Genomic DNA, 13348 nt, shown 5'->3' with positions numbered 1-13348 from the left:
ACTCTTTTCTTAAAACTTATAACTTCTCGTTCTGTGCATCCATTCTCCTCCTGAGTTCTTTGATCATCTTTATGCTCATTACTCTGAACTATTTCTTGGGTAGATTGCCTGTTTCCACTTCACTTAGTTCTTCTTCTGGGATTTTATCTTGTTCCTTCATCTGAAACATATTCCTCTGCCATCTCATTTTGTCAATAAGTTGCTATTTGTATTTTTATGTATGTAGTAGGCAAGTTACATCTCTCAACCTTGGAGAAGTGGCCCTCTGTAGGAGGCATCCTGTGCACTCCAGCAATGCACTCCCCTCTTGTTACCCAAGCTGTGTGCTTTAGGGGTTCACCCTAAGAGGGCTACTTGGGCCTTCTGTTGTGGTGGGCTAACTATGTGGGCAGTCTGGTAGGCCCCTAGTCTGGTTGGTTGCTAGGTCCTGCCTTGTGTGGAGGCTGCTGGCTGCTGTTCAGCAGGGCCTGGTCACAGTGTGGCTGGTTGCAGAATCCTAGGGGCCCCGGGGCTAATGCTGGCTCACTGGTGGATGGAGTCAGGGTCCTGAAGACCCTAGGGTTGTTGCCTACCCACTGGTAGTTGAAGCCAGATCCTGGGGTTAGTGCTGGTCTACTGGCAGGCAGAGCTGGCTCCTGGAGTCCAGCTGCAGGGCCCTGGGATCCCAGAGCTCGTTTCAGGTTGTTGTGGGGGTGGTGTCGGTTCCTGACACAGTTGGGTACAGGGTCTGGAGTGTCCTGAAGGTTTCTTTGGCCTGCTAGTGGGCCAGTCCAGGGCCCAGCTGGTCCCAGGGAAGGTCTGGCCTGCACTGCAGAATCATAGTTTTCTTGCTTTTGGTGCCTGTATCCTGGTGAATGAGACTGGGCTAGAGGCTTGGCCTGGCTTCCTGGTGGGAGAGTCCTGTGCCTTTCTACTGGTGGGTGGTGCTGGGGCTTGGCTGGGCCATGTCTAGGGGCGAGTCCAAAGGCAGCTGTGAGCTTTTTAGTCTTTAGGCAGCCTGTCTGCTAATGGGTGGAGCTGTGTCCTGACCCAGTTAGTTCTTTGGCCTGAGGCGTCCCAGCACTGTTGCCTGCAGGCTGTTGGGTGGGGCCAGGTTTTGGAGCTAATGAGCCAATATGTCATCCACCAACAACAGTATTCCCCAATATGTCTGCCACCAGTGTCTATGTCCCCAGGGTGAGCCTCAGCCACCCTCCCCCAATCCCGGACGCTCCAAGAGACTTTCCAAGACCAGCAGGTAGGTCTGGCCCAGGCTCCTATCAAATTACTTCTTTGGCCCTGTGTCCCAGGGTATATGAGATTTCATGTGCACCCTTTAAGAGCGATATCTCTATTTACCCCAGTCCTGTGGGGCTCCTGCAATTAAGCCTTCTGGCCTTCAAAGCCAAATGCTCTGTGGGCTTATCTCAACAGTGCCAGACCCCCAGCCTGGGAGAACCTCTGCAATACATTTACTCTCCAGTTTTCAGGTTACCTACATAGGGGTTATGGGATTTGATTATATCGTGAGTCTGTCCCTACTACCAGTTTTGTTGTGGTTCCTTCTTTATGTCCTTTGGTGTAGGAGCTCTTTTCTGGTGGGTTCCAGTTTTGTGTGTGGGGGGGGGGTTTAATGGTTGTTCTGCAGATAGTTGTGATTTTGGTGTGCTTGTGAGAGGAGGTGAGCTCAAGGTCTTTTTACTCTGCCATCTTGCCCACTTTCCTCTATACCACAGTTTCTTTTTGTTTTGTTTTGTTTTAATTTTTATTGGAGTATAGTTGCTTTACAGTGTTGTGTTAGTTTCTACTGTACAGCAAAGTGAATCAGCTATACATATATATATATCCCCTCTTTTATGGATTTCCGTCCCATTTAGGTCACCACAGAGCATTGAGTAGAATTCCCTGTGCTATATACAGTAGGTTCTCATTAGTTATCTATTTTATACATAGTATCAATAGTGTATATATGTCAGTCCCAATCTCCCAATTCCTCCCACCCCCCATACCACATTTTCTTTATCTGTTCATCCATCAGTGGACACTTAGGTTGTTTCCATGTCTTGGCTATTTTAAATACTGCTGCAGTGAACACACATACGAATATCTCTCCAAGACCAAGCTTTCAATTGTTTTGTGTATAGACCCAGAAGCAGAATTGCTGGATCATATGGTAGCTCCATTTTTAACTCTTTGGGTAACCTCCATACTGATTTCCATAGCAGCAACACCAATTACATTCTCACTAACAGTGCACAGAAAAAGGAACCTTTAGCTCCATATCCTCACTAATGCTTGTTATTTCTTGTCTTTTTGATGATAGCCATTCTAACAGGTGTGACGTGATATCTTATTGTGGTTTTGGTTTGCATTTCTCTGATGATTATTGACGCTGAGTATCTTTTCCTGTATTTGTTAGCCATTCGTATGTCTTCTTTACAAAAATGTCTATTAAGATCCTGTGCCCGTTTTTGAATTGGGTTGTTTGTTTGTTTGTTTTATTTGAGTTGAAGTCTTTGTGTATTTTGGATGTTAACCCCTTGTCAGATATATCATTTGCAAATATCTTCTTCCATTCAGTAGTCTGGCTTCTTTTGCTGTGCAGAAGCCTTTCAGTTGGATGTACTCCTACTATTTACCTTTGCTTTTGTTGTCTTTGCTTTTGGTGTCAAATTCAAAAAATTATTGCTAACACCACTGTCAAAGCTCTTAACTGCCTATGTTTTCTTCTAGGAATTTTATGGTTTCAGATCTTACATTTAAATCTTCAATCCATTTAGAATTGATATTTGTGTATGGTGTAAGATAATGGTTCAGTTTCATTCTTTTGCATGTGGCTATCCAGTTTTCCCAGTACCATTTATTGAAGAGACTATCCTTTCCCCATTGTATATTCTTGGCTCCTTTGTCATAAGGTAATTGGCCTTATATGTGAGAATTTATTTCTGGTCTCTCTATTCTGTTCCATTGATCTACATGTCTGTTTTTATGCCAGTACTATACCATTTTGATTACTGTAGCTTTGTAATATAGTTTGGAATCAGGGAGTGTGATGCCTACAGTTTTCTTCTACTTTTTTAAGATTGCTTTGGCTATTTGGAGTCTTTTGTGGTTACATACAAATTTTAGGATTGTTCTATTTTTGTGGAAAATGCCATTGGAATTTTGATAGGGATTGCATTGAATCTGTAGATTGTTTTGAGTAGTGTGGACATTTTAACAATACTAATTCTTCAAATCTGTGAGCACAGAATATTTTCCCATTTTTTCATGTCTTTTTCAGCTTTTTTCATCAATGTTTTCAGTATACAGGTCTTTTACCTCCTTGGTTAAACTTATTCCTAGGTATTTTATTCTTTTGATGCAATTATGAATAGGATTGTTTTAATTTCTTTTTCTGGTAGTTTATTATTAATATATAGAAATGCAACAGATTTTTGTCTGTTAAATAATTTTGTATACTGCAACTTTACTGAATGTATTAGTTATAACAGTTTTTTTTGGTGGAGTCTTTAGGGTTTTCTATATATAAAATCATGCCATTTTCACATAGTGACAATTTTGCTTCTCTTCTGATTTGGTGCCTTTTGTTTCTTTTTCTTGTCTAATTGCTCTGGCTAGGACTTCCAATACTGTGTTCAATAAACGTGATGCCAGTGGATATCCTTGTCTTGTACCTGATCTTAGAGGAAATGCTTTCCATTTTTCACCATTGAGTATGTTAGCTATGGTCTTGTCAGAAATGGTCGTTGAGCTATGTTTCCTCTAGACCTACTTTGTTGAGAGTTTTTATCATGAATAGATTTTGAGTTCTCTCAAATGCTTTTTCTACATCTATTGATTATATGATTTTTATCCTTTATTTGGTTAGTGTCATGTACCACATTGATTTGTAGATGTTGAACCATCCTTGCACCCCTGGAATAAATCCCACTTGATCATAGTGTATAATCCTTTTAATATATTATTGAACTTGGTGTGCTAATGTTTTGTTTGGGTTTTTTTTGCATGTATGTTCATCAGGGATATTGGCTTGTAATTTTCTTGTAGTGTATCTACACTGGGTATCTAGGTAACGTCTGGGTAACAGGGTAATGTGGGCCTTATAAAATAAGTTTGGAAGTGTTCTTTTCTGTTTATTGGAAGAGTTTGAGAATCTTTCATATTAATTCTTCCTTAAATGTTTGGTAGAATTCAGCAGTGAAGCCACCTGGTCCTGGACTTCTGTTCATTGGGAGGTTTGAGAGTCTTTTTATACTTTAGATATAAAAGCAGATTCCATGTATCCCACTATATATTGGGGAAATTGTCTTAGGGATTCCCAGAGTATTTAGTGAAAATTCTGATGACCAATAATCTATAGAGAAGGAAGAATGGATCCCATAGTTACAAGTGATACTTTGTTTCATGTCTATGTCTGTTTCTTTAGACTTAGAACTCTAAAAATGTGTATGGAAACTGAATTAATGTTTACAATTACGGTTTATAGTTGTTAAGATGTTCTACATCTTAAAATGCCTATTTTGATATAGAATGACTGTCAAAATGTGAAGATGGAAGATGGTAATTTATATTAGGTGTATTTTACCACAATAAAAAAAATTGAGGGGGTGTGAAGATGGTTCACAAAAAAGAATTTTTCAAGGCTCTAAAACATGTAAAGAGTTGGAGTTTTTAAAATTCCATCCATTTAATTACTGATGATAAAAATAAAGTCTCAGGTTTCTTAGCTGAAAATGAGATTAATAATACCTCTCTCTCAGTTTTATAAGAGGGGAAAAAAACAGATATAGAGCATATTCATAATACCCCACACATAGCAAGCAGTAATACATAGCAGCTGCTGTTACATCCCAGGGACCAAAATGCCCTCCTCAAGGTCATACAGCCAGTCTGTGGCAGAATCCAGCCCAGAATCTGGGTCTTTTGATCCTGAGTCTCTTAAACTATTACCATGCCAAGCTGGCCACTAGGCACAAGGCATGAATCCTTTGTCCAGGCAGTGAATTTTCTTAATCTTTATATAGACCATTCTTTCCTTCAGTCTTTGTTTTGTATCTAAAGAATTAAATGTGAATACTATTTTTAAATGGAATGCAAATATTTTGAAAGTCCTTCAAAATCTTTTTTTTTTTTTTTTTGCCTTTTCAGATTCCAGATGTCATTCAGAATTTGAAAATACCACCCATTCTGTCTTCAGGTCAGCTAAGTTTTACTTTCATCATCCAGTGCACCTACCAAGTGATCAAGATTTTTGCCATGAATCCTTAGGAAGAAGAGTTTTCATGAGTCATTCTTGGAAAGATTCCTTTCAGCATCATCCAGACAAACAAAGAGAACACACTTGTCTTCCTTCCTCTTATCAAAATGTGGCAAAGACAAAGTCAGATTATACCACAATAGAGAGCCTCAGTATCAATGTAAACTCGGAAAACAAAGAAGTAAAGCATACTACTAAAAGTCAGGCTAGAGATTTTCTAAAATATGACAAACAAGTTAATGACCTAAAAAAGGATCATAAGGCCACCCCAGAGTTAACAGCTCAGCACACTGTGAGTTTAAATGAACTCTGGAACAGGTATCAGGAGCGACAGAGTCAACAGAAACCTCCTGAGTTCAGTGCCAAGAAGGAACTTTCCTTGGTGGAGCGACTTGATCATTTGGCTAAACTTCTTCAGCATCCCATCACACATTTTCTCCAGCCCTCAGAAAGTACACAGGATGATAGCAAAGGGAAACAAGATGTTAAGGAATGGAGTGGTAGACAGCAACAGCAGAAAAACAAGCTTCAGAAAAAGAAACGGTATAAAAGCCTGGAGAAATGCCATAAAAACACAGGCGATCTTAAAAAAAACAAGGTGCTTTCTACTCATCAAGCTGGGAGGTCCAATCAGATTAAAATTGAACAGATTAAATTTGATAAATATATTTTGAGAAAACAGCCAGGTTTTCATTATATAAATAACACTTCTTCAGATTCTAGACACTCAGAGGAGAGTGAGCTGCTCACAGATACTGCCACCAACATCCTTTCCACCACCACTTCTGTGGAATCAGATATATTGACCCAAACAGATAAGGAAGTGACTCTGCATGAGAGGAGCAGCTCTATTTCCACCATTGATACTGCCCGACTGATCCATGCTTTTGGTCATGAAAGAGTTTGTTTGTCACCCAGGCGAATTAAATTATACAGCAGCATCACTGACCATCAGAGGAGATACCTTGAGAAGCGGAGCAAGAAAAACAAGAAACCACTGAGTACAGGTTATCCCCAAATTACTTCAGAGCACACCAGAAGGAAACACGTCCAGGTACATGGCTGCAAATTCCATCTGGCAATATGACTGCATTTTTCATGGACTTTTTAGTTAAGCTTTGCACACAGGTGAAAAAAAGCCAATTGCCCTTTCCTCACTGTAACATTTCTTACCAGCTGGAAAAGAGTGAGAAAGTGTAGTACAGTGCTGTTTGAGTTGTCATTCTTTTCATCAACACTCATTTACGAATTACCCTTTGGATGAAAGGCTTTGCTGCTAAATGCTGCAAAATCTGCAAAGTCTATACCTTTGGTACAGGGGATCTTCAAGTTTAGAATGACCTCCATTCTGAACAATATTGCCTGTTTTTTTTGCCTGTTGGTTTTTGTTTATTCATTCCTCCCTGTCTTTAAGAAATTTTGAGGTGCTTTTAAGCATACACACACACACACACACACACATAAGTAATATGATATGATTGTTTTTTAAGTAAATGAAGAATTGGAATGATGGAAAATTAGACTGAAGCCAGGGAGGGGTGAGGTACAACATGATTTAAAAAATAAATACATGAAGAATTAAGAGTGATGGGAAGGCAAGTTGATACCTTGTGGATATGGTTGCTAAAGATGAGCCACAAATTTTGCTTTATGTTTTCTAGAAATTAGTGTTGCTAGAATTTTGTGATCAATTACATAACTCTAATATAAAAGCAAACTAAATTTTCAAAAGCATTACAGATATTTCTGATACTAAGGCTTCTTAAATTTCTCTCATCTGTCCTCATAAAGAAGGCATTGTGGTGTAACAAAATCCTCATCGGCATCCTTACAGTACATTCTCAGTAACAACAATCGTATAAGGCTAATATGGCCTTTGTTTAGGGAATTCCATAAAGGCAGATTTCAAGGGGTCAGTAAATTGCAGACCATTACTTTAACCCAAGATAAAATTGATTTGGACAGGTGCTCTCCAAATAGGGATACTTGCAAAATGGTTCATTGGAGTATGAACCTTTTAAAGTTTATATTTTTGTATATGTTTTACAGTGTATGAGTACAGCAATAATATATAATTTATAAATAAATATCTACTTTAGTAATTTGTACTTAAAAATGTTTTATCAGCGGGACCCCATGATCAAAACAATTTGGAGACCACTGGTTTAGCCGAAAGAAGGCACAAAACATTCAGACATTTAACCATAAATATTATTTCTCAATATTGTTTTTGGTAGGTATTAAATGATAGTAATTACACATATAAATAGTACAGTAAGACTCTTTTTTAAAGTAAGCCAAAAATTGGGAAAGACACAGATTGAGGCCTTTTGTTCCATAGGGGAGGTAGGGGGAAAGGATGCAGATAGAGGGTTTTTTGGTGTGTGTACTAAAATACATATACATAACAAAGTTTACAGTTTTATCATTTTAAAGTATGCAGTTCAGTGGCACTGAGTATATTCACAGTGTTTTACAACTATCACCACTATCTAGTTTCAGAGCTTTTTCATCACCCTAGTGGAAACCTCATACCCGCTAAGCAGTTACTCTCTATTCCCCCTTCCTACCAGCCCCTGTCAATCACTAATTTACTTTTTGTCTCTGTAAACTTGCCTATTCTGGTTATTTCATTTAATTGGAATCATATCATATGTGGCCTTTGTGTCAAGCTTCTTTGACTCTAGAATAATCTTTCTGAGATTTATCCATGTCCTAGCATCTGTCAGTACTTCATTGCTTTTTATGGCTGAATAATATTTCATTACATGTTTAGACACATTTTATTTATCTGTTCATCCATTCGTGGACATTTAGGTTGTTTCTACCTTTTGGCTATTGTGAATAGAACTGATATGAACATTTGTGTACAAGTTTTTATTTGAACACCTACATACAGTTCTTTTGGGTATACACATAAGAGTTGAAAATGCTGGGTCATTTGGTAATTTTATTTTAAGCTTATTTAGGAACCGTCAAACTGTTTTTCACAGTGGCCACACCATTTTACATTCCCAGCAACAATTTCTAAGGGTTCCAATTTCTCCATATTCACCAACACTCTTTATTTACTTTTTTTTTTTTTTTTTTGCCATCCCAGTAGGTACAAAGTGGTATCTCATACTCATTGTCATTTTGATTGTGGTTTGTTTTGCCTTTCCCTTTGCATAATGACTAATGATGTTAAGTATCTTTTTATGTGCTTGTTGGCCATTTTTTAAAATTAATTTTTGGCTGCCTTTGGTCTTCATTGCTGTGCATAGGCTTTCTCGAGTTGCGGCAAGCAGGGGCTACTCTTCGTTGTGGCGTGTGGGCTTCTCATTGTGGTGGCTTCTCTCGTTGCAGAGCACGGGCCCTAGGTGCGCGGGCTTCAGTAGTTGTGGCTTGCTGGCTCAGTAGTTGTGGCTCGTGGGCTCTAGAGTGCAGGTTCAGTAGTGTGGGGCCCGGGCTTAGTTGCTCCTTGGCATGGGGGATCTTCCTGGACCAGGGCTTGAACCCTGCATTGTCAGGTGGATTCTTAACCAAAGTCATGAAGATTTGTCCGTATATTTTCTTTCAAGAATTTTATACTTTTAGTTCTTTCATTTGCATCTTGGATGTGTATTGAGTTAATTTATTTATATGGTATGAGGTAGGGGGTCAAACATTCTTTCCACGTGGAATTGTCCCAAAATCAGCTGTTGAGACTGTTCTTTCTCCATTGAATGGTCTTGGCACCCTTGTCAAAAGTCAGTTGACCATAGATGTGAGGGTTTATTTCTAGGCTTTCAGTTCTGTTCCATTGATCTATATGCCGATCTATATGCCATTACTGCACTGATTTTAGTTACTGTAGCTTTGTAGTAAGTTTTAAAATTGAGAAGTATGAGTCTTCCAAGTTTGTTCTTTTTAAAGACTGTTTTGGCCAATCAGGGCCCTTGTGTCTCCATATGAATTTTAGGATCAACTTTTTAAAATTTCTGCTGAAAAGGTTGTTGGGAATTTTATATTAATTGCATTTAATATTTAGCTTGCTTTGGGGTTTATTGCCATCTTAACAACATTGTCTTCCAGTCGATGAACACAGGATGTTTTTCAATTTATTTAGGCCTTTAATTTCTTCCAGTAAGGTCTTGTAGTTGCCAATGTACAAGTGTTATACCTTCTTGTCTAAAGTTATTCCTAAGTATTTGATTCTCGTGTTTTCTTTCTTTTTCTTTATTATTTTTAATTGTGATAATATATGCATAACAAAATTTATCATCTTAACCATTTTTTCTTTGTAATTCTATTTTATTTTTCTTCCAGTTCTATTGATTTAATTGACATACAGCACTGTTTGTTTGAGTACAGCATAATGATTTTACTTACATACATCATGAAATGATTATCACAGTAAGTTTAGTGTATATGTATCATCTCATACAGATTCAAAATTTAAGAAATAGAAAGAAGTATTTTCCTTGTGATGAGAACTCTTAGGATTTACTCTCTTAATCACTTTCATATATAATATACAGCAGTGTTAGTTTTATTTATCATGTTGTACATTACATCCCTAACAGTTGTTTACCTTATAACTGGAAGTTTGACTGCCCTCAACCAATTCCCACTCCCTCCCCCCCACCCATTGCCTCTGTTAACCACAAATCTGATCTCTTTGTATGAGTTTTTTTTTCTGCAGTATAATTAATCTACAACATTATGTTAGTTCCTGTGCACAAAATAGTGATTTGATATTTCTATACATTTCAAACACCATGGTGAGTCTAGTTACGATATGTCACTATGCAAAGATATTACATAGTTATTGACTGTATTCTCCACACTGTACACTTAATACCCGTGGCTCATTTATTTTACAACTGGAAGTTTGTACTTCTTAATCTCCCTCCCCTATTTCTTTCCTCCCTTCACCACCTCCCCTCTGACAACCACCTGTTTGTTTTCTATCTGTAACTCTGTTTCTGTTTTGTTGTGTTTGTTTTTTAGATTTCACTTAGCATAATACCCTCTAGGTCCATCCATGTTGTTGCAAATGGCAAGATTTCATTCTTTTTATGGCTGAACAATATTCCGTTTCATAAATATATACACCACATTTTCTTTATCCGTGGGCATTTAGGTTGATTCCATATCTTGGCTATTGTAAATAATGCTGCAGTGAACATAGGGGTGTATATATCTTTTTGAATTAGTGTTTTTGTTTTCTTCAGAAAAATACCCATATGTTAATTGTTGGATCATGTGATAGTTCTGTTTTTAATTTTGTGAGGAGCCTCCAAACTGTTTTCCATAGTGGCTGCACCAATTTACATTTCCACCAACAGTGCATGAGTGTTCCCTTTTCTCTTCATCCTTGCCAGTACTTGTTGTATTTTGCTAATAGCCATTCTGACAGGTGTGAGGTGATATCTCATGGTGGTTTTGATTTTCATTTCCCTGATGATTAGTGATGTTGAGCATCTTTTCATGTGCCTCTTGGCCATCTGTATGTCTTCTTTGCAAAAATGTCTATTCTGATCCTTTGCCCATTTTTTAAAATTAGGTTGTTTGGGTTTTTGATGTTGAGTTGTATGAGTTCTTTGTATATTCTGGGTATTAACCCCTTATTAGATAGATTGCTTGTAGATATCTTCTCCCATTCAGTAGATGATAGTTCCCGTCACTGTGGAAAAGCTCTTTAGTTTGATGTAGATCCATTTGTTTATTTTTGGTTTTGTTTCCCTTGCCTGAGGAGACATATGCAAAAAAAAAATTACTAAGATCAGTGTCAAAGAGCTTACTGCCTATGTTTTCTTCAAGAAGTTTTGTCTTTTTTTTTTGGTTGTGGTTTCAGTTCTTACATTTAAGTCTTTAATCCATTTTGAATTTGTTTTTGTGCATGGTATAGTTTAATGGTATTAAATACATTCATATTGTGCAGACATCACCGTCACCCATCTCTGGACTCTTTTCATCTTGCAAAACTGAATTTCTACACTGACTCAAATAGCAACTCCCCATTCCACCTTATGCTCAAGCCCCAGCAACCACCATTCTAAGAATTTGACTACTTTAGGTACCTCATGTAAGTGGAATACAGTGTTTGTCTTTAAGTAATAAGTTTATTTCACTTAGCATAATGTCCTCAAGTATCATCAGTGTTGTACCATCTGGCAGGATTGTCCTTTCTTTAAGACTGAATGATACTGCATTGTATGTATATACCACATTTTGTTTGTTCATTCATTCATCCATCCGTTAATAGATACTTGTGTTGCTTCCATCTTTAGACCATTGTGAATAATGATGCTAGAGTGTACAAATATCCATTCAAGATCCTGCTTTCAATTTGGGGGGGTACATATCCAGAAGTGGAATGGCTGGATTATATGGTAATTCTATTTTTAACTATTTGAGGAACCACCATACTGTTTTCAATAGCAGCTGCCCATTTTACAGTCCCACCAACAGCACACAATGGTTCCACTTTTTCCACATCTTTGTCAACACTTGTTATTTTCTGTTTTTTTTTATAGTGGCATCCTAATGCATATGAAGTGATAAGTTTTTGATTTGCATTTCTTTCATGATTATATTGAGCATCTTTTTATATACTTCTTGGCCATTTGTATATCATCTTTGGAGAAATGTCTATTCAAGTACTTTGCTCCTTCTTGAATCGTGTTATTTTTTGGTCATTGAGTTGTAGAAGTTCTTTACATATTCTGAGTATTAACCTCTTATCAAATATATGATTTATAATTTTTTCTCCCAATCAGTGGGTTGCCTTCTCACCTTTGTTGATTGTGTCCTTTGATGCCCAGAAATTTTTAATATTGATGTAGTCCCAGTTGTCGAGTTTTACTTTTGCTGCCTGTGCTTTTGGTTTCATATCTAAGGAGTCATTACCAAGTCCAATGCCATGAAGCTTTTCCCCTGTGTGTTCTTCCAAGAATGTTACAGTTTTAGGTCTTTAATCCATTTTGAGGTAATTTTTGTATATGATGTAAGATAAGGCTCCAACTTCATTCTTTTTCTTTTCTAGTTTCATTCTTTTTAAGAGCATGTGGATATCCAGCTTTCCCAGCACCATTTGTTAAGGGGACTGCTCTTTTCCTGTTGAATGGTCTTGGTCCCTTGTCAAGGGTCAGAGGTCATTTGACCATGTGGCACAAAGGTTTATTTCTGGGCTCTCTATTCTAGTCCATTGATCTGTTTATCTTTATGCCAGTACCACACTGTTATTATATTACTGTTTTGAAATCAGGAAGTGTGAATCCTCCAACTTTGTTGTTCTTTTTCAAAATTGTTTTGGTTCTTCAGGGATTCTTATCATTTTTAATGATTTACTGCTTTCAATTTTTTTTATTGCTATATGATTTTCTTTGAGTTGTTTTTTTGCTAACTTAGCAGCCATGTAATTAACCAATATGCTTAAGCCACTGTCTCAAAGTATCATCCAGATATGAAATAGTATCTATTGACTCCATTATATGAAAAATTAAGAAACTGGTTGCACTTGCCCTACTTCTCCTCACTCCCCACCTACACACACTCCTCCCAACATAACAATATTCGTTATATTTTGTGAATGTTGTCTCAGTTCATTATGGTAGTATTACTACTGTATTGATTAGCTTTATTTTTAAGAAGTATAACATTTTTCTTCCATGTTGTGAGCAAAATCACCATTTTATGTCTTTTTTTTTGTTAGTTTTTCTTTTTTATTTTATTTTATTTTTTTTTTTGCGGTACACAGGCCTCTCCCGTTGCGGAGCACAGGCTCCAGACGCACAGGCTCAGCAGCCATGGCTCACGGGCCCAGCCGCTCCGTGGCATGTGGGATCTTCCTGGACCAGGGCACAAACCCGTGTCCCCTGCGTCGGCAGGCGGACTCTCAACCACTGCGCCACCAGGGAAGCCCTTTTATGTGTTTTTTAAAGAGGGTCAGTATCGTGAGTCTTTTCAGTGTAACTGTGAGTTTATTACTTTAAATAATTTTGTTGTTTAGCTAGATTTTTCAACAGTTGTTCAGGAGTGAGCATCTCTTCAGTTCTTATAAATTTGAGATTATCATTCTGTAACCTTTGTATAGGAATAACAACTTGTTTGGGTATAAAACTTTTGAATAATAATCTTTAATTC

General features: G+C 37.5%; 1 protein-coding gene across 11 annotated transcripts in view; it reads left to right on the top strand.

Annotated features, from left to right (window-relative positions):
* Nucleotides 1-13348, top strand: part of ALMS1 (ALMS1 centrosome and basal body associated protein) — a 226430-nt gene that overhangs the window by 174625 nt on the left and 38457 nt on the right. For 10 of the 11 annotated variants that reach the window (XR_016395400.1, XM_089923013.1, XM_089923019.1 and 7 more), the window contains one exon: nt 5131-6293. Coding sequence is in view for 9 of the 11 variants with exons in the window: in XM_089923013.1 (XP_089779139.1) it covers nt 5131-6293 (1163 nt within the window). In the remaining 2 variants the exon portion in view is untranslated. Of the gene's footprint in view, nt 1-5130; nt 13150-13348 lie in introns of all 11 variants that reach the window. The other variant, XR_016395401.1, reaches the window with a different exon arrangement.

The sequence above is a fragment of the Delphinapterus leucas genome, chromosome 13, assembly GCF_059928025.1.
Source record: "Delphinapterus leucas isolate spDelLeu-1000000601 "Yukka" chromosome 13, BTC_Dleu_Yukka2, whole genome shotgun sequence".
Taxonomy (NCBI): Eukaryota; Metazoa; Chordata; class Mammalia; order Artiodactyla; family Monodontidae; genus Delphinapterus; species Delphinapterus leucas.
Note: the sequence above shows the minus strand (reverse complement) of the source record. Positions and strands in the feature narration are given on the sequence as shown.